The sequence below is a fragment of the Lissotriton vulgaris genome, chromosome 12 (assembly GCF_964263255.1).
Source record: "Lissotriton vulgaris chromosome 12, aLisVul1.2, whole genome shotgun sequence".
NCBI classification, from domain to species: Eukaryota; Metazoa; Chordata; class Amphibia; order Caudata; family Salamandridae; genus Lissotriton; species Lissotriton vulgaris.
The window spans coordinates 294,718,645-294,741,258 of record NC_141700.1 but is presented as its reverse complement, the minus strand read 5'-3'; the positions used below and the strand labels follow the sequence as shown (position 1 = coordinate 294,741,258).

Here is a 22,614-nt window from a genome sequence, read left to right as displayed (position 1 = left end):
ATTCAGTCCCTCGATTCAGTCCTTCTTGAAACACAAAGCTGGCTGACAGGTAACCACCTGAAGCTAAATGGTCTCAAAACCGAATTCTTCCTAAACTCACCCCACAAGCAATCTATCGTCATGGAACAATGGTGGAATCAGCTTACTGCTCTCAACTGAAGACCTCACCTCGTTTATTTGGCAATCTCTCTAGGTATTGTGTTAGACAAACGTTTGAACATGCAGAAGCACATCAGAACCCTCACCAAAGGAGTGAACTTCCAACTCAGCATCCTAATGAAAATCAAACCATATCTCCCTGCTCATGACCTAAAGGTTGCAGTGCAAGCATTAGCAAAACGCTTTGAGGCTTGCCTAGACTGAAGATGGCTCCTCTTAAGGTTGACATAAATTCTGATGCTAGGCTCATAACTGGCACTAAACAATTCAACCACATTTCTCCGGACTTATTGGCCCTGAACTGGCTTCCATATGAAGCTTGGATACAGCTACAAATCGCATGCATGGCACACAAAGCCATTCACTTCAATACCCCGCTATACCGCGCTCAGAAACTGGAGCTCTCATGTGGTTCGAGAGCCTCCAGAAGTGCCAGCACCCTAATGCTCAAACCACAAAAATTCAAGAAAAAAAGACCTATAATCGAGCCTTCACAGGGATGGCTCTGAGGATCTGGAACTCCCTTCCCCCGAAATCAGGATGAACCCTTCAACTGTCCTCTTCAAAAAAGAAGTCTAAGGACTCCTGATGGAGACATTTCTGCCTCTGTCGGGCTACACCATTTGATATGGGGAGTTTTCAGTGGACTTGTAGCCCTGCTACCTGGTTCACAAGAATTTAGAACTGTATAAGCCTGTACATTTTTCGCTTTGTTGGCTATGTTTTTGTTTGCTTGTACCCTTTCTTTATGTATAAACTGTAAAGCGCTCTGATACCCTCGTTGTTCATGTTCGCGCTAAATAAAACTTTTTAAATAAATAGGTATAGTCAGGCATTGAAAGCTCAGCTGGATTCCTTGTCACTCCCTATTGCTTCAGTACATCAATGACTTGCTCATCTCCTCGCATACAGAACACGGTTGCAGAGACAGGACAGTCAAATTGTTGCTACATTTAGCTCAACATGGCAATAAAGTATCCCTTTCCAAATTTCAGTATTGCCAATAGGAGGTCACCTACTTAGGTCACCTACTGTCGAAGGAGGGTAGGAGATTGACCCCTGAGCGCATCAGTACCATTGTTAAAATGCATGTCCCGCAAACTCAGAAAGACGTGGGTGCTTTCTCTTTTTTCCAGATATTTGATGAGGTTTATATAGCGCTGGCTAGACCTGTAGGTATCAAAGCGCTTTACATGGGGATAGCATATTTACACACGTTACAGCTGTTACATGAAAGAATGTTGCGAAGAGAAGAAAACATAATTACGTAATTACGTCTGTTATTAGCTTATTACAAACAGGGACAGGTACTATGGCGGCATGGGAGTAGAGGGGGAAAATCACGGAGGAAGGGATGAGGATCAGGACTGGAAGGAGCGGCCAAGGAGAATAGTATAAAGAGGGAACGCAAAAATAGAGAAAGCAAGTCAACAAATCAGTAGGGTCCAGTAGATCAACAAAGTCCAAGACCAGGCCTCCTACCCTGCTTCAGGGAGTGTTAGGAAGGAAACGGGACAGGAGGAGGGGGTAATTGGAAGCATCCCGGTGAAATAGCAAGGAAGGGGGGGTGAAGAGGTCCAAGAGGTGATCCATAAGGGCGATGACGAGTCTAGGAGGGTACAAGGCGTAGATCGGCAGCCGGATTCAACCTGAGAGTCTGTAGAGACGACAAAATACCAGATCCGGTCAAGGACCCCAGACTTGGTGACAACATGGCAGGAGGACGAGGAGGAAAGTAGTCAGTTCAAAAAACCAACAAGGGAACTAACCCCTAGAGCAAGGTTAGCAGGGGAAGAGCAGTCATCAGATCTTGCGGGGAAAGGCTGCGGGATGCCGACCATAATCGGGTCGAACCAGACAGGAGGCAGTCAGAGCGGGCCCCCAGGTAGCTACCTCGGGAGGGGAAGGCAGCAGCCGGATCAGGAGGGTGGGCAAAATCGGAAGGGAGAAAGGAAAAACACAAGCCCAGGGACAGTGGCTAGCAGCTATTTCGGCACCCTTGATGCTAATCAATCGGCGTGACAGGTTCCATGCATCCCAGCTGCGGTCCATAAGATGGAGAAGGGTGAAGCCAGGCAGCCGCGGCTCAAGTCCGGAGGACGGGCTGCTACCCAATCATTGCCCCCAAAGCATCCAAGGCAGCCCAGCCGGGCATCGGCATAGAAGATCAAGGATCCGCCATCTGCAAGCCCCCAGTTGTTAATCGGACGATGAAGGGATTGAAGATCGAGGTGGAGGGAACAAGAAAAAAAAAGAGTCCAGTCCAGAAGAAAGGCGAGGCCGAGGAGGCTATGAAGGCAGCAGCGGAGACCAGGCAGGCACGCCTCTCAGGGCTCGGAAGGCGGAAGCCAGCTCAGGGGCACCGCACTGAGTCCAGATCCATCGACGGAAAATCATCGGTGAGGGGGACGGAAATAACAGCGGGGAAATGACAGCAACCATGTCCCATGTCTGGCTGGGTAGGAGTCGGCGGAGGGAAAGAACCTGAGCCGGTCTCCTCTACAGGCAAACGAGTAGCTCCACCGGGCATCTGCCATATTGATCAGGATTTCAGCGGTCAGGACAAGGATCACTGTTTATTCATGAGAATTTGAGACAGAGTCGCAGGAGTTGAAGAAGATGAGGGCTGCTGACCACACAGTGCAGGTAAGCAGAAAGGATCCAAGGAGGGGGTGAATTCGTGTGATTTGAGCCAAAAAGGCGATCCCTGGCCGGGAGCTCCCAGACGGAGCTCTTCACCTGTCGGCCATCTTGAAGCCTTCATAGATATCACTTCCTATTGCAGGCAGTGAACACCTGGCTACTCGTTGCTTATTAAGCTCCTGCTTGTGCTAACACTAAAGGATGTGCATGAACCCTTGCCTTAGACGCCAGAGTGTCAGCAGTCTTTTGAGCAATTAAAAACTGCACTTTACTCAGCTCCAGTGCTTGGTACTCCTAATTACGCTAAATGCTTCGTATTGTACGTCCATGAGCTAGGTGGTTGTGCGCTTTCTGTTTTAACACAAAAATGTGGAGATAAGCAACGTTCGTGTGCTTATTTCTCTGTTGTGCTTGACCCTGTCGCCCGAGTCCCCCCGAGCTGTCTAAGAGCGGTCGCAGCTGTGGCCGTCTCAATAAGACAATCAGCGGGACTAGTACTCGATATTGACCTCACAGTTATGGTACCCCATGCTGTGGATACACTTTTGAATAAGACAAGGACACAGCACCTCACCAGTGCACGTCTGACCGGTAACGAGCTAACGCTCATTCAAAAGCACATTATGATCAAACGCTGTGCAACTCAGAATCCAGCCACATTACTATCCCTCCCTTTTGAGAATGAGGAGATTGACATACATGATAGTATCTTCCGGACGGAAGAAGAGACAAAAGGACTGGTAGACCTGACTGATGTTCCCTTAGCTGATCCCCAAGGGGAACTATATGTTGATGGCTCTAGCTTTACGCTACCAGATGGCACTACAACTGCTGCGTACGCTATTACAACACTACACATGTTATTTAAGACATCACACGTTTCCTATCAGTCAGCCCAAGCTGCAGAGCTAGTCGCCCTTATTCGAGCCTGTGAATTCAGTGAGGGACTGCTAGTTAATATTTATACTGACAGCCTGTATGCCTTTGGGGTCATGCATAATTTTGGGTGACTCTGGGCAGAGAGAGGGATTCTTACTTTCCATGGAACAAGAATAAAGCACAGCCCTCTCATATATAGACTTTTGTCTGCTTTGACACTCCCTAAGAAGTTGGCACTAGTGAAGTGCAGCACCCATTAGAAAGTTTCTGACAATGTGAGTAAGGGGCATGCTTCTGCAGATCAGACAGTTAAAGAAACAGCACAAACTAAGACAAAAAGAATGTTTGTAGCAGGTCCCACCAGGTGGGTGCCCGAGTTCTCCATGTTTGAAGATACACTTGACAGCGTGAAGGAAATACAGAGTGAGGCCACAGTGGACACATTAGTGCTGTGGCAAGTAAGTACAGCAAATGTGAATGATGAGGGATGTTGAATTGACAAATTAGAGAAGCAGAAATGGATGTTGCCACATCCATATGTTTTTCATGGAGTCACTATGGCTCACGGGCCAGCTCATATCAGTGCTAAGGGTATTTGCAAGTTGTTAGACCCCGTATGGCTGAATGTTAATATTCCAAAGACATTTAGTGAAATACTGTATGGTGTGCATAATGCACAATCCTGGCAAGGGAACCCCTACACCACCCAGTATTTTCCATCTCCCACTTTCCCTTTTGAGGTCCTACAAATGGACTTCATTGAAATGGAAAGGGTCAATATTTGAAGTATGTGTTGGTGGTTGTCTGTGCGTTCAGTAAATGGGTTGAGGCCTACCTACTAAAGAGAATACAGCAATTGCGACTACAAAGATACTCCTGAAGGAGTTCTTTCCTCGCTTCGGCTTGCCCCGTTTGATCTTGAGTGATAACGGAAGTCATTTCGATGCCAAGTTTATTCAGTTAGTTTGTGAGGGACTACATATTGGACATAAGTTTCTTGCTGCGAATCATCGCCAGTCAGCAGGTTTGGTTGAGAGTACAATGGTACTCTCAAACTGAAATTGGCAAAGATTCAGGAGACCACCGGGTTACAGTGGCCAGATGCTTTACCACTAGCTCTTTTGTCCACAAGAACAACAGCACATTCTAGGACAGAATTGTCACCCTACGAGGTCATTTTCAGACGCCCTGCGAATGTCTGGGGCGTCCTGCGACCGCAAAGGTTCTCAGAGATTGAGTACTCTTTATTGACCGATTACCTGTGTCAGTTAACTGAAAATGTGCTTTCTATTCACTAACAGATCCAAAAGTCGCTTCCACCCATACCAGAGGGGCCTGGTCATAACATCCAGACTGTGGACTAGGTGTTGCTTCAGACTTTTCAGCTGAAGAAGAGCTTGGAGCCCAGTTGGAAGGGGCCTGAGTCAGTCCTCCTCTCTACCAGGACCGCTGCGAAAGACGCTGGCTGAAAGAATTGGATTAATTCCAGTAACTGCCACAGAGTACCCTTGCCCTTACCCTATGACCAGTGGGTGAGGGACAGTATTGGGGATGCTGAGGGAGTAAAGATACCTCAGTTCATCCCCTTCAGTGATGCGAAGCTTATATGGACTCAAACACATGCTGAGAACGACAATGTACTAAATGCAGCAGTCCACCCTGAGATACAAGCAATAAAAGAGCCCCTCTTCGCTGACCCCTCTGTACCTGGAGTCACCAGGTACAATTTGCACCCTCGGTTGAAGAACGGTGCACCAAAGGAGATGTCAGATTAATTAGGGATGGACTGTGCAAGTCAGGGTGTACTTTGTCATAGTACCAACAGTGTTAGTTAAGGGTGAGGCGAGATTGGTCCATTGTTCTGACATTGGAAAAGATAGATGGAACGTGCTCCCTTGGAGGGGGGTACATTATCCTGTGCAACGTGGGATTCTTTGAAAGCAGGACTAAGGCTCTCCACCGTTGGTGCTCAAGAGCGCCAACATTGATAAACAAAAAGGGGCCTGTACCAGTGAGGCTCTGACGGACACTGGGAATTTGTACATTCCTTTTATTGGCAATTTACACCCCCTTTCTCTTTAATTCACTATGCACCCCTTTGGCAGAATGGATGCCGACGAGGAGCAGCCAGAAAATCCTTTTGTTCATACACGTGAATTGTGGTCTATGAAGCAAAAAATGCTGTGTGCTGTTCTTGTGTTAATATTGCTGTTGATTTTGGATGTAGTGTCCTTGGTTTTGGAATATGATCAGACTGCACTATCATGTACTAAACACAAGGTTGTTTCCCAAGTTCGCACAAAAAGGACAGACCCGAGTAATATATTTTTGGATATGCATAAAAGATTTTTTGGGACAGGTATAGCTTGTTACCCTACTGAATCTGTTACAAGTTTATGGACTACATACCCTTTATCATTTGTTAATTACACTATATGTGTACTTGCCCAGCCTACTTCTTAGAGGTAAGAGGTAAGTTTGGTATGGGATATCCTGGCCCTTGTCAGTATTATTGAAAGCCACGAGGGGAAGTGTACCCGGGGTGTGATAATACCACATATTGTGATAATATGTATGTGGAAGAACAGAATATCACCCTAAGGGCTGGCATTACCAAGAATTGACTGAAAAAGGCTGGATTTATCTGCATGTTGCCTGATCATTAATAGTACAGACACATGTTTATGTGTCAACTGTTCTGCAGTAATACTGTTTAAAAATACCATTTCTTTAGCACGAAAAGAAGATACAAATACCTCCGGAATGAATACTAGATATGCTCCTGTGGATTATCAAGGTCCAATATATGAACATCCAGGGTTTTAGTTTTTGTCCAATGGTACGTACTCATGTTCATAATGGTGCAGAGGATGTTGCTTTAGGAATGGTACTTCCCCTAGGTGTACCCTGTAAGTACAGTAAGCCTAGTAATAGAAGGGTAAAAAGAACATTGACGGAAGCGTTTTGTGACGGAGTGACAGACTTGGAAGTCAATATTTATAGCAATGGTATCACTTTTTGATATAGTCTTTCTTCTATCATTACCTTTGGTGGTACTGCAATGGCCAGGGGTGAAAGAGCCAGAGATTATTTTAGATGTAAACTGCAGATATGGTCCAACTCCACAGTAGCAGCCTTGCATGATATCATCACTAAATCGGAAAGTATGTGGATATATTCCGAGCAGACTATATATGCTGTTGATTTCATTTTAGCTAAGAATGGTGGTTTGTGCACTGTAGTGGGAGACCAGTGTGTAGTCGGGATCACTAATATGGAAAAGAATGTTAACCAGCACATTTTGGACATCCTGGAAAATGTTAAAGGAATGGAGAGTGGGAATTGGAGTTGGTCACTCTTTGGCGGGTGGGGCTGGATTCTTGAAAAGGTGATCTATTTCATTGTGATTCTGATTGTTTGTTGTATTCTAGCCCAATGTCTTCCTTTATGTTGCTCTTATTGCCCCACCATCCTTGCTCCTAAGAAACTATCAATTCATGATACTAATGCCACTAGTATGATCCAGAAGGAATGGAAGACCTCATGCAAATAAATGATGGTATTTTTGAGAATTCCTCCCTCCGTACCATTTCCCTCCTCGAAAGCGACACTGATAATATGGAGTGCTGCTAAATCTTTTGCTATTACACCTTATTGCTTAGCTCATGCTAAAAGGGGGGTACGTAGGAAAAAAGAAATATGCTCTTGTATTGTTTTAAATAAGTTAGCATTCGCTGCACTATTTTATGTACAGGCACCATTTTGTGTCATGATCGAACCTAATCCTTTGCCATTTTGGAGAAACAGCCTTCTCTAGGTTATGTATCCTTGGAGCTGAGTTTTACCAAACTAATGAATGCACTGTTCTTATTAGCGCATACCATTCCCACTAGATAGAGGCCCACTCCCACCAGTCTAGTGGTAGGCACCCACAGAACGACCTTGGCACTGAGAGAATGTGTGCCTGGTCTGAGAATCGAACCTCATCCTCCTGTTCTTCTTTGTTCCAGCTGCATTAGCTTTTAGAATACATTATGGGTGGGTTTCCTTGGTTTTGAAATGTACATATTGGACCCATGCGTTGGCTAAAGTCAGTCCCTCTGCAGCGATCCTACGAGGCTGGTCAGACTGGACTCCACTCGAGTGATCCTGAATAAAATATCTCTATTGTCTGACCGACTCTTCATTTGTATGGAAGGCTGAGAGGTGGTCGCCAGTGACCTGGGTGGCCCTAATCGGGTCACTTCCTTCAGCTCTCACGTTATCATCAGGTGTCGGATGTTTAGGGAGTCCTGGCTTATTAAATAAAATCGATATGCATTCTGATACTTGTAGTACCTCTGCAATCAATTCGAACCCAGGGCTTATTGGGATGTGAGCAGAAGTGAACGAAAGAGCTGACCATGTCACACTTCACAGTGGACAAGTTAACAGCTGTAAATAAACCCACACTACTGATCTTAGAAAAGATTGTTGAAATTAAAATCTTATTGATAACTGCCCCATTTTATGTCGACACCCTCAGACAAACTGTACTGGACCACTTTCCATGCTTTATGCATGTCAATACTTCTAAAGGAGCTGACTATGAGATTGATGTAATTGTAATTGCATTTATATAGTGCTTGCTACCCCTGACAAGGCATCAAAGCTCTTTTCTGGCGTGTAGCGCCCTACTCCAGAACCCATAAAGAATTAGTGTCAAATTCGTATAGTGAAATATGAAAGTAATTTGAGTGGTGGATATGTTAGTCAATTATTTGTATTCAGAAGGATAGTGGAGGGATAAAAGAAAGAAAAAGGTATGCATTTATATAGTGGTTGCTACCCCTGATGCGGTGTTGAATTGCTTTTTCGGCGAGTAGCACTCTACCCCGGAATCCATAAAGGACTAGTGGTGAATTAGTAAAGTGAAAAATTAAATTTCATTGAGAGGTGGACTTATGATGCTATTCCCCATCCCAACCACTCTTGAAATATTTTGAAAACACCACAACATCATAGTTTACCTCTGATGACAATTTAAATTTGTTTATGACAACAGGATATTCACTATGTATATTTCAGAGAACAAAAGATGCAAGGTAGAGAATCTGCTTGAATGACATCAGTTTTAAAATCGTGATTGTAGTACTTCCACAATAACAAAAGTGATAAACTGAATATTCTGCTTTTTACATCCTTTCACTGAAAAAAGGCAGACAACAGCTGAACACATACCTAACAATAGCACACACAAAAACATTACAACTGCTTATTTTCCTCACATAAGCTGGAATGAGATGATCATTTAAATGGACATAGCTCTCTCTCTATAAACATTTGTCATTTGCTTGAGTCACTGGTTTGGTCTTTGGGTTTGTTCTCAGTTTTTGGAACTACTTCCTTCTTATATTTGACCCCAAAGAAGCTGAAGATCTTCATTAACATCAGGTCGACAATCTCTTCCTCTTCAGAGGCCTGGAAAATGAAGAGTGACAACATTAGACTGATAAGTTCTCTTCAAATTCATATTTTGTTTGTAACTTTTTATTGCGACGGGTTTCCTTCGTAATTTAAACAATAATTAGTCTTATTGCTAGATGTACAGCAGGTTACCTGCCGAGGGGCCATCCTTTACATATCTGTACGCAGCTCTGATGTGTACATCTGGCAGTGACAGCTTTAGCTCCCTTGTAGAGCTCACGCACTCTACAGCAGTGGTCTCCAACATTTTCAATGCCTTGCCCACCCCCCAAGTGGAAAAAAAAATCATCAGCCCCCCTCAGAAATTTTCACAATTATTCTATTTAATTGAATCTATTAAAATTATCCTCAGTGTGTGGCTCGGGTTTTTGAAGAATATTTGGAGTCCCTTCCCTTTTGAGACATACTCTCAGCTAGGAAACAAATGACAAACGATGTTAGTGATGGCCCATTACAGAGCATAATGCTTCTTTTGGCCAAAGCCTGGAGCCCCTGGGAACACTTGGGGGCCAGTTTGAAGACCCCTGCTCTACAGAGAATGCATTTGGCTCAGCACCCTTCAGCCATTGGTTGCTGCATCATTCTTCACCTTCATTACCCATTGGCTGACTGTAACTGTCATTCAAGATGTATGGAGTTTTGCCATTGCACTAAGACATAAGCCTTGTCATTGTTGTAGCACTGATAAGACTCCACACGGGCAAAGAGCGTGCGCTGGAGGCTCTCAAATCTGATTCCCTTGTATTGTATAGCCGTTTTCTGACTTGAAAAAATATGCCTTTTTTGGTATACAAAGCAGTAATTGTAAGGATTGGTATGTTTAATATTTCTTTCTTAATATGGCTGATGCCCAAAACGCTCTCATCATTTCATCGACCCCTGTTAAGTCACCGTTGTATTGCTTGGTGTGCAGTTTAGAAGTGGCACCATGCCTTTTGGAAATCCAGTTTTATTGAACGTTTCTGATCATAATAAAACAACAGGGTTATACGGCAGAATATCAGGACCTGCCTGGAATTCCTATGGATTCTTATCTTTCACAAACTAAGAGGCATATTATCAAGGGCCGGCGATAAATATCGCAAAGCCTGCTTAGGCTTGCATATTTATCGCGGGCTATCTCTGGAATTTATCGCCCGGTTAGCGCGTTATCAACAACGTGCATCGCCGAGGTGATAAAAATTCCAGAGATAGTGGGGATATCACAGTTTTCCATGGTGGAAAACGGCAATATCCTAGATGATAGGGCCTGTGGTCTTAGCCACACAATCCACCCCCCATGTTAGGTATGCTTTAGTCAGGAATTTAACAGACGATAAATTCCTATGTTAAGGCCTTCTTAACGCGATTTTATATATCGCTAACCCTCGTTGATAATATCGCGAAGCTGCCTTCGCGATATTTTCCCATGTTGTTTTCACAGCCACGCCTCCTTTGCATCTCATTATCACTGCATGTGAAAAATGGGCGATGAGTCAAGGAATCACGCGCTAGCGTGTCCTTGATGATAATGCGATAATATTATCGCCGCTTATCGCCCGAAAACGGGCTCTAAAGCGGCGATAATAATATTGTCGCCCCTTGATGATATGCCCCTGAGCTGGCAACAAATGCCATAGGGATAGCGTGCATTTTAGGGACTCTGGAGAGTCATCAGAAGGGTGGAATTCACTCCACCCAGGAGATTCAGCCCACGAAGAGGGGGCTGGCGGTTCTGAGACCCGGAGTCCCAGGTTACTTCAGAATATCTTCTTTAGTTAGAATTACTAAATTATGAAACAGAGAACTTCTCCCCTCATTTAAGCTCAAGAACTATTTGAAATAACGCAAACTTTTAAAATATTACACTGCTTGCTGCCATAGTATTGGGGATACAAAGCACAGGAAATAACCCAAATTACCCAGACAGACGGGGATCACTTTATCCTGCAGGGATTTGAACCCGTGACATGGACGTTTCAAAGAGATATCAGTGACAGATGCTTGGAGGCACTGATTTTACCATCCCTCGCCCCGCCCCCTCCACTATCTACTTATGGTAGAGCAACAGAAGAGCAGCGGTCACGCGCAGCGATCGCGCCCCAGTCGCGCCGAAGGTGCGCCAAAGGTAAGCCCGTCTACGCCGGTCCGCGCCAAGCCCGCGCCCTGCGCCAGACCCCCTGGCCCCCGTACCACCCACCCCACCCGCATTACATACGACGCCTCCACCCTCTTAGCCCTAAACCCCGGTCGACTCCCCAACTGCGCCCAAGCCGCTCCTGGACACACCCATGGACCCTTCACATGCAACTCCTGCAAGTATGACGGCACCAAGACCAACTCCTCATCCACTATCACCAAACAGAGATCTGACACCAACCACCTAAAATGCATCCTGCTCAACACCCGCTCGGTCCACAGACACGCCATCGACCTTTGGAATCTACTAGACACCATCTCTCCTGACGTCGCCTTCCTAACAGAAACATGGATGAACGCCTCCTTAGCCCCAGACATCACCATTGCCATCCCGGAAGGCTACAAGATCATCCGAAAAGACCGCACCAACCAAACAGGAGGAGGCATCGCTATCGTCCATAAGAATTCCATCCGCATCTCAACCAGCTCAGACGTCAACCTCGCTAGCGCCGAACACCTTCACTTCCAGATCCACACCGACCCCAAGACCACACTCAGAGGCACCCTCCTCTACAGGCCACCAGGACCCCATGCACAATTCAGTGAAGACATCACTGATTTTATTACCCCACACGCCCTCCCCTCCAAGGACTACATTCTATTGGGAGACCTCAATTTTCACCTGGAAAAAAGCAACGACAGCAACACCACCACCCTTCTGGACAATCTCGCCAACCTCGGACTCAAACAACTTGTTAATACCCCCACTCACTACGCAGGTCACACACTCGACCCGATCTTCACCTCCAGCAAACATATCTCCTTCAGTCACACCACAGTTCTCCATTGGACGGACCACAGCTGCGTTCACTTTATCTACAAAAAGACCACAACCCACAACCATCCTCAACCCACTCTGCGAAGAAACTGGAACAAAATCACCATCAACCAGATCTCCTCATCGCTTCTTCAAAACCCCCCCTGCCCACTCTTCGAACCCCAACCAAGCAGCCATTAACCTCACTCAATGGCTAACCAACAGCGCCGACAACCTAGCACCTCTGAAAAAACGTCAAATCAAACTAGGCAGCAAAAACGCCCCCTGGTTCAATGATGGTCTTAAGAAATCCAAGAAACTGTGTCGCTCCCTTGAGAAGGCCTGGAAAAAAGACCCAAACACCATGGATACCTTCAAAAACGCCACCCGCATACACCACCAACTGATCCGGACTGCCAAGAAAGCCGCTTTCAAAGACCGACTAGACAACAACGCCCACAACAGCAAGGAATTATTCAACATCGTCAAAGAGTTTACCAACCCCACTGCCACCTCCAACGACATCACTCCCTCTCAAGCCCTTTGTGACTCCCTAGCTTCGTTCTTCCACGACAAAATCGCAGACATCCACAACAGCTTTGACAAGCAACCCGGAGACCAACCCACCCAACCTTCTGCCGTACCTTTGTCGTAATTTGACAATGGCCGGGTTAGCGCTTAGCTGTGCTACACGTTTTTCCTCTTAACTTGACTATACTTGGAAACGCCATCTTGTATGTTACGGTGGCCATATTAGATCATGAGCGGCCTCGTGGCCAGCGTGCCCTTTAGTCCGTTGTCCGTACCACTGACCACTCGAGTTTGCCCAGCAACAGGCTATTTTTACTAACGGTCAAGCCTGTTCATGCGCAGTCCCAACTGACCAGTCACCCCTCAGGAATGTGCCGCAAAACTGACCAGTGGGGTTGTAACCCATCCCATGAGCTGCCTGTGTTCCAAAAATGACCATATATGTACATAATGCTCTGTAACTCTGTACCGCCTATCTTTTTATTACCTGTAAATTATATAAAAGAACGGGTCACACCGATGTTCGGTGTGATACTTCTTGCATTACCGAAGGGTGCTGTAGGAATGTACCACCACCCCATGGGGTCCTAATAAACTTATTCTTTGAATATTTCAGTTTCCGTGCCAACAGTTCTTTGAATGTAAGTGGGTTATCTTCGGAGCATGTAGGCCTTGGGAACCCAAATACGACAAATTGGCGACCACGAAGGGACTCATCGGCGACTCGGATGCCCGAAGGAGAGGTCGTGACGAAGGTTTGGAAACTCGCCATGGACGCGTACGCTGCCACCGAGTGACCCGAGTCTTGGCACCCACGGTGTTTCTTCCTTTCCTTCCGATCTGACCTTCCAGGTGGCGCCGGTCTCCGACTGAGTACTCGATCGTCTGCGTTGCTGGATAAGTGCCGTTTGGCTGATTCGATTAAAAGACCTTGGCAGTTGGAATCTGGACTTTTGAGACTTTGGGTAAGATTTGTGACCAGTAAGGTAGTCTGCGGACGCTTACTGAAGTTCTATGATTTGTGATCGGTGAGGTAGTCCTCGGACGCTTGCCGAAGTTCTATGACTTGCGACTTTGATTTGAGTTAGCTAACATTTGTGAATTTGTGAACTTTGAATCTATATGTGTAGTGCACTTCACATAGGCAGGCATGTAGAGATGTTTCTCTAACTTTGTTTTTTTCCTCTGAGCAGCACATTTGTGTGAAGTACTGTAAGTGCCATTTTTACGGTATCACGCTTTCGTGATACTTTTTGAACATGCCTGTTTTAAGCACACTCCGAGGGATGTGCTGTCTTGGAAATGGTACCACAATTAGGTTAGCGCAATCACAGCCGGCTCCCCCAGAAGGAACACCAAATCGTGAAATGTACATTAAATTCGGCCTTCCCCCTATAATGTACAGTAAACTATGGCATAAATACACCAGATCAGATCCTGAATTGCAATGGCCACTACATGGGTTGTTCGATTTGCGTAAGGTTTAGTTTGTGGAGCAATGTTTGTTTCAACGAAGGTCTAGACAAAATATGTTTGATTGTGTGCGAATGTGGGAGAAAGCGGTGCGTGAGCGAATGAAACGTGAGGTTGCCTTGGCGGACAAAGAGCAGCGCAAGGCTGCTCGTGATAAGGCTTTACAGCTTGAGGAAAAGGAGGCTCAGGAGAAGAAAGAGAGGGAGGAACGGGAACGTAAATTGCAAACGACTGGTCAATTCCCTATTCGCCGACCACTTTATCCTGTCCTTAATAATGAAATTGATGATTTTTCGTTACTAGATCGATCGCCGCCTCCGTACGTCTCGCCTACGGCTCCAACTGCAGAATCTGATGACGAAGGACAGGATAAGCCAGGAAAAGGGGATACGTCCAGTGTCAGGTTTTCTGCGGAGAAATCCGCGAACTTGCGTAGTTGGGCCCGTAAAGTGAATACAAATTTTGTTACTCAGGCCGAAGTTGTTACTGAAAGGGGTAAATGGACAGAACAAGAATTACTGTATTTTTTGGCTACTTTGGCAGATGAAGTTGTTACTGCGTACCGTCAATTTTCGGATACGTTAGAATCTAAGGCTGTGTCAGTTCACCGTGAGAATTTGGATAAAGGTGTATTTGATCTTTCAGATGTCGATGCCTTTTACAAGCAACTGATCCGGCTGCGGGATGAGACGTCCAAGTTGCGGGACGAGCGGAAAAAGAAAAAGGAGTCCGGGTCGGAGACCACTGGACAGGCTAAGGAGTGTTCTCTCCGGGGTTCAGATAAGAATTCTAACGTGCATGTTATGCCTATGCGTGAAGCCGCACCTTTGTATGTTCCGCCTAAAGGGGATGGTACAGATGATGATAAAATGTCAAAGGATGCGTAGGGATATTTTGTATATAATTGGGTGTATACGCCTTGGAATAGAGCGGATGTTATGACGTTGAAAAATTCTCTGCCTGACCTTCGTAAAAATCCGGCAGCATTCTATGAAGGGGTGGAAGGGGCTATTTCGTCCTGTGTGATGACCCTTGTCGACATAGATCTGTTTTTTGGGTTAATTCTTCCGCCTGATATGTGGAGACTAATTCGTAAAAATAATGATGAAACAATACTTGCGGGAACGTGGAAAGAGATAAACGAAGCAGATTTAGAAAGGGAACCAGCATGTAAGCCATGTCGGTTGATTCTAGACCTCCCGGCGGCTATTTTGATTAAATTAAAAATGCTCGTTCCTTCTAAAAAGATTGATTGGACCATATTAGCTTTGTGCAAACAAAAATCAAATGAAACAGTTTCAGATTTCTTTACACGCTTCGAAGAAGCGTTTCACGATTACAGTGGCCAATCATTAACAGACGATACGGGTAGGCATTTGTTTGTAGATAAGTATGTGGCTAATCTCCTACCGGAGATTGCAAAACGATTAAAATCGAGTGAAAGTTCCTGGGCCACGGCGACCCCTGCGTCTTTGTTAACTATGGCTCAGTATTATGAGCGGCAGGAGTTGGAGGCTAAAGAAAGTGTTGATAAAAAAGCGAAGGAATTGAAAACGAAGGTGATGTTGGCACAGGTTCGTGGAACACAAAATAGAGGGAATGATAGAGGTAGACAAGGTGGAGGCAATACGTCGTATGGTCGCACGGATATAGCGGAGGATCAATGTGCGTATTGTAAAGAGTTTGGGCATTGGGCCGAAGATTGTCCGGTACTTCGTGAACAACGTAGTCAGCGTGGTCGAGGAGGTGGTAGGTCGAGGGGCAGTTATATGGGGCGAGAGGTGGTGGAGGTGATCGTGGAAGGGCTGAAGAGAGGGACCGTGGCCAGGATGAACGAAATGCTTTTGATAGACGAAATCAATATCAGATATCGGAGGGTGAGAATGTGGAGCATCAGGATTATGTGCATGCATAGGATTGCGTAGGATGGGGTACGGAATCAGTTGAAGTGCCAGTAGATCAGAAAGGTCCATATGTATCAGCGGGCATTTTGGGTTCTACTGATCAATTTCTAGTCGACACAGGAGCTACTCGTAGCGCTTTGTCAAAACACTTGGTTCCGAGGGCTCCCCTGTCTGGCGAAATGATAACATGTGTAGGGTTCGATGGCACACCCTCCCCTAGCCCATTGTCAAAACCCCTTGCACTTTGTCTTGACAAATTTTTTAGTTTTGGTCAATTTTTGCTATCGCCCCATACACCAGATAATATCCTGGGCATTGACTTGCTTAAATATTTTCGAGCAACGATACGGTGCGCTCCTGAGGGAGTGCGGGTTATCCTGAATGACAATTATCCTGAATCAGATAGGTTTTGCACTATATTAGACACTGCAGCTTTGGCCTCTCTCCCGCACACGTTATGGGCGACCTCAGACACGGATGTGGGAGAGATGCGTATTCCACCTATTCGAATTACTGTAAAGGAGGGAGCCTCTCTGCCACGGGTGCCACAGTATAAGATTTCCAGGGAAGGTGAAATTGCCCTGACACATATTGTTCAAGATTTGATAGCTGCAGGAGTGGTGGAGGAGGTTCCTTATAATGTTTGTAACAGCCCTATTCTTCCGATCCTTAAAAGAGATACTGACGACAAAGTCTATTGTTTTATTATTGATTTGAGAGAAATTAACAAAATTGTCATTCCCCAATACCCGGTGGTGTCCGACATTACGACTTTGCTTACACTGGTGCCACCAACGGCAACGACCTTTAGTGTTATTGACTTGAAAAATGCGTTCTTTTCTATCCCTGTCCATCCTGATAGTAGATATTTGTTTGGCTTCACGTTAAATAATAAATCGTATAGATTTTGTCGTGTTCCTCAAGGTTACACTGAGAGCCCTAGTATCTACAGCCAGGCTCTGAAAAGACAGCTTGATTCCTTTGAGTTACAGTCTGGGGTTGTCCTTATCCAGTACGTGGATGACCTTTTGCTAGCTGCAGACTCTTATGCACAATGTGAGGAGAGTACGATTGCTTTGCTTTCTTTTCTGGCACAGAACAATCACAAGGTTTCTAAGAAAAAGCTTCAATACTGTAGACCCAAGGTGACCTACCTCGGTCATCTTTTGTCTAAGGAGGGGCGTGCATTAACATCAGATCGAATTCAGGCGATTTTAGATACACCAATTTCCCGCACTCACAGAGATGTACGCGCCTTCATAGGACTAACGTCCTTTTGTAGACAGTGGATTATGGGGTTTTCGCACATTATCAAACCTTTGTTAGCGTTACTCTCCAAAACTACACCAATGCCCCTTGAATGGACAGATGAATGTCAAAATGCCTTTGAACAATTGAGACAAGTCCTTTGTTCTGCACCCGTGTTAGGTACACCAGATTATACAAAGATCTTCACGTTGTATGTTCACGAGAAAGATGGGTGCGCGTTATCAGTGTTAGTGCAAGCACACGGGGATAAGCAGAGGCCATGCGCATACTTCTCGGCGGTTCTTGACCCTGTAGCACGAGGGTTACCTGGGTGTTTTCGAGCAGTTGCAGCAACAGCGGTAGCCATACGACAGAGTGAGAGAATAGTGTTATCACACAAACTGTTGGTGTTAGTTCCCCATGCAGTAGATGCCCTGTTAAATCAAACAAAGACCCAATATCTCACCAGTGCACGATTAACAGGATATGAGCTTACACTTTTGGCGCCACATATCACACTAAAAAGATGTGCTACCCTGAACCCTGCCACTTTATTGCCCTATCCGGTTGAGGAGGGTCAGGAAGAAAAACATCATGATTGTGTTTTCCTGACCGAGGAACAGACAAAGGGTCGTGTCGACTTACAGGATACGCCACTTCCAGATGTGGATGGGGAACTGTGGGTTGATGGATCGTGTTTGAGGCTGCCAGATGGTACGACTTCCGCAGCCTACGCGATCACGACACTTAAGACAGTGGTAGAAACAGCTAGAATACCACAGAAATCGGCCCAAGCAGCAGAGCTGATAGCTTTGACAAGAGCCTGCGAATTGAGTGCTGGCCTATGTGTGAACATATACACAGACAGCCGGTACGCCTTCGGAGTAGCACATGACTTTGGGCTACTCTGGAGAGAACGTGGGTTTTTGACTTCTCATGGAGTACACATTATGCACGGAGAACTAGTGCGTGATCTCCTAAACGCGTTGCTTTGTTCAAAGAAAGTAGCGATAATCAAATGTAGTGCCCATAAAAAGATCACCGATAAAGTGGGTCAGGGAAATGCTTTTGCGGATAGCATAGCGAGACAAACGGCTATGTCCCGAACTGACTCCCCCATGTACGTAACACAATCACAGGCTGAGCGATGGTATGATGCTAGAGCAGAGATACTAGATATTCAGAAATCAGCTACTGAATCAGAACTTGCGGCATGGGCAGCAGAAGGGGTGCTAGATGATGAAGGTTGTTGGAGAAGCAAGGACATGGAGAGATGGAAATTGCCTGCAGCTTACTTGCAAACGATGGTCCAGATGACACATGGGTTGGCGCACGTGGGGGCTCTTGCAATCACTCGACTGTTAACACGAGTTTGGGAGCATCCCGAGATTGCCAACACTGCTAAGAGAGTAGTGCAGACCTGCCTGATATGTTTACAGCACAATCCTGCAAAGGGGACCCATACTCCGAAAGGAGGGTTCGTTCCACCTTCTGCACCATTCGAGGTACTCCAAATGGATTATATCCAGCTTGAGCGTTGCAACAACCTTAAGTATGTCTTAGTGGTGGTATGTGCTTTTAGCAAATGGGTTGAGGCTTTCCCCACGAAAGACAATACAGCTTTGACAACAGCTAAGGTGTTGCTCAAGGAGTACTTCCCTCGATTTGGAATTTGCAAATTTTTGTGGAGCGATAATGGGCCTCATTTTGTCGGGAAAATTATGGAGTATGTGCTGAAGGGGTTGGGGATTCAGCAGAAGTTTCATGCTGTGTTCCACCCTCAGTCGGCAGGTCTTGTCGAGCGGTATAATGCCACGTTGAAACTAAAACTGGCTAAGATTGTAGCATCTACGTCATTGAAGTGGCCGGATGCTTTACCGCTAGCATTGCTCTCTCTCAGATCAGTGCCCCACTCTCGAACAGGCCTCACACCGTATGAGGTGGTGTTTGGCAGGCCTATGAATATCTGGGGAGTGCCTAAGCCGCGATTGATACATGATGTGCCTTGTATAATGATGAACGATTATTTGGCACGATTAACAAATGATTTGCTTTCTATTCATCAACAGGTTCGAGAAGCGCTCCCTGACAATTCGACTGGAGAGGCCCATAATCTTCACCCTGGTGACTTTGTCATGATAAAGTCGTTTGAGAGGGCGAACAGCTTGGAACCGAGGTGGCGTGGCCCCGAGCAAGTCCTCCTGGCGACTCGAACAGCTGTACGAGTGACCAACAGAAAGCGGTGGGTGCACTCAACCCACTGCCGTCGTGTTTCTCCTGATCTGGTGAATCCTGCCGTGCTGACCGACTACAAGGAGATTCTGGAGAAAGAAAAGAGCCCAGCTGTGACATCGGCCGAAGTTGAGGGAGCCTTCCCGGACCATACTGTTTCTGGACGAGAGCGCTATAATCTGCGGCCACGATAAGAAGATTTTTTTTTGGTTTTCGAGACTGGTTGGTTACCGCTCTGTGGTTTGTGAAACCGAAGCCGGGAATGTCAAGGGGGGGGATCAGTTCTGCCAAGAGTAGCGACACCCGTCTTGACCCCGGAGAAGAAAACAACGGCTACCTCGGAGCTCAGCACCGTATTTTTCTTTTTTAGGTATATACACATGTACATTTGAGACTTTGTGAACTTTTTGAATTATTTGAGACATTAAGAACTTTTTGAACTATGGCGTCTTCTGCATCACGAGACAAAAGAATACTTGGTGCCATCCTTTTCGTTTTGACAATTGTGGTAATAGCAGTAATAGCTTGGGTAGTTGAACTTGTGGTGCCTGCACGTGAACATTTGCTGCCGACTACCCCGGCTCCATCTGAACATTTTCACTTTACCTTGCCTTACCATGAAGAACGGCACCGACAGACTTATTTGAACAATAGCTTTATTCAGATCCTGCATCATACGCATAACATGACAAATACGTCTAATTGTTGGGTGTGTGGGATGTTGCCTGGGCACGAGAAGAAAGGGGGCACTCCACTCATTCCACTCCCGTTCTCACATAATGGATCTTGCAATGCCTGGTACACTCTTCTCTTCACTTTGAGATGGCCAACAAAAGGGGGGGTGCTTTTCCGTTTGAATAAAATTTGCTACCATGACCGGGATGGGTATCCGCGAGCTGAGGGTACTCGATTTGAATGGGAGGAGTACCGCCCCGATAATGCGTCTGCCCCACGTGTTTACAGCAACCAACGGAACATCAACGTATCCAGTTCACATGTTATTAATGTTATTGCTACTAAAGCTGATTTGTGTATACGCAATAAAGGTACAATTCCGGTGGGGAAAAGTGAATGCAACATCACACTTACATTTGACAGCCCGAATGGCATATCGTTTGTAGCGTCTCGCAATACTTATTTCATTTGTGGAACGAAGGGTTATCATCAGCTCCCGTTGGGATGGTTAGGCACTTGTTATGTATCCTTTGTATTACCCCCTGTATTCATCGCCCCGCCAATGTATCATAATGATTATGTCCTTTATCACGATTTCGTGTTGAATCGTGTTAAACGTACTGTCGTTTTTGATGAAATAGATCAGACTGATACTGCTTTACAACAATATGTGGACTTTAATTTGGGACTGTTTTCCTTTGTGGGGGCTGCTTTGAATAGTCGGAAAATACGACGATTGACCCGTGTTGTTGAGGCTGTAGCCAATGATACTGCTATTGCACTAGGGAATATTACTGAAGAACTCCAGATTTCTAGGATTGTTACGCTCCAGAACAGAATGGTTCTAGATGTGGTTCTAGCTGACCGTGGGGGGGCATGTAGAATCATCGGAAGTAGCTGCTGTGTATACGTGCCTGATAATTCACCATCTGTTTATGATGCTAATTCGAAATTGCACAAGATAGCTGCCGAAATACACCCGGACAATGGAACTTGGACTCTTTCAGGGTGGTTCTGGTCAATGCTTACCACTTGGGGTTGGAAACTGCTAACGATTTTATGTATTATTGTTGGGATATTGTTTTTTGTATGTTTATGTATACAATGTGGCCCAGCTTTATGTTCCATGTGTTTATCAGCTTGCATACCATCAAGACGAGCTCTTGCTCACAACCAAATGATGCTTCATAAAGAAGTAACCCAAATAATGCTAATCGATATTGAAGATGAACATCCTGATTATGTTCACTATGAGGTAGCTTCAGCTAAACGCTAAAAGGGTCGTCTGTCGTAATTTGACAATGGCCGGGTTAGCGCTTAGCTGTGCTACACGTTTTTCCTCTTAACTTGACTATACTTGGAAACGCCATCTTGTATGTTACGGCGGCCATCTTAGATCATGAGCGGCCTCGTGGCCAGCGTGCCCTTTAGTCCGTTGTCCGTACCACTGACCACTCGAGTTTGCCCTACAACAGGCTATTTTTAGTAACGGTCAAGCCTGTTCATGCGCAGTCCCAACTGACCAGTCACCCCTCAGGAATGTGCCGCCAAACTGACCAGTGGGGTTGTAACCCCTCCCATGAGCTGGCTGTGTTCCAAAAATGACCATATATGTACATAATGCTCTGTAACTCTGTACCGCCTATCTTTTTATTTCCTGTAAATTGTATAAAAGAACGGGTCACACCGATGTTCGGTGTGATACTTCTTGCATTACCAAAGGGTGCTGTAGGAATGTACCACCACCCCATGGGGTCCTAATAAACTTATTCTTTGAATTTTTCAGTTTCCGTGCCAACAGTTCTTTGAATGTAAGTGGGTTATCTTCGGAGCATGTAGGCCTTGGGAACCCAAATACGACACCTTCACCCCCCTTGAACATCCTTAATGACTGGAACCTAATCTCCACTGAGGACACCATCCGCCTGATGAACTCCATCCACTCAGGATCCCCCACAGACCCTTGCCCTCACCACATCTTCAACAAAGCAGATTCCATCATAGCACCACACCTCCGAGACGTCATCAACTGCTCCCTCAACTCCGCCACCTTCCCGGAAAGCTGGAAACACGCCGAACTCAGCGCCCTTCTGAAAAAACCCACCCCCACTGAACTCAAAAACTACCGCCCCATCTCCCTCCTTCCATTCCCGGCCAAAGTTAATCGAGAAAGCTGTCAACAACCAGCTCGCCGCCTTCCTCGAAACCAACAAATCCCTCAACTCCTCACAGTCCGGCTTCCGAGCCAAACACAGCACTGAGACCGCACACATCGCAGCAACAGACGACATTCGAACTCTACTGGACAATGGAGACACAGTCGCCCTCATCCTCCTCGACCTCTCTGCAGCCTTCGACACAGTCTGTCATAGCACCCTGTTACAACACCTCAGAAACATCGGAATCCAAGGAAAAGCACTTGAATGGATCACCTCGTACCTTGCCGGAAGAACTCAGAGAGTCCGCCTC

The 22,614-nt window shown here is 45.9% G+C and overlaps 1 protein-coding gene across 1 annotated transcript in view; it reads right to left on the bottom strand.

Moving 5' to 3' along the window:
* Window positions 1-8,685: 8,685 nt before the first annotated feature.
* LOC147673997 (polycystin-1-like protein 2) overlaps window positions 8,686-22,614 on the bottom strand; it is a 915,503-nt gene continuing 901,574 nt past the window's right edge. Inside the window, exon 43 of the mRNA XM_086945086.1 lies at window positions 8,686-9,141. Within this exon, the coding sequence (XP_086801212.1) occupies window positions 9,007-9,141 (135 nt within the window). The 3' untranslated portion in view covers window positions 8,686-9,006. The remainder of the gene's footprint in view (window positions 9,142-22,614) is intronic.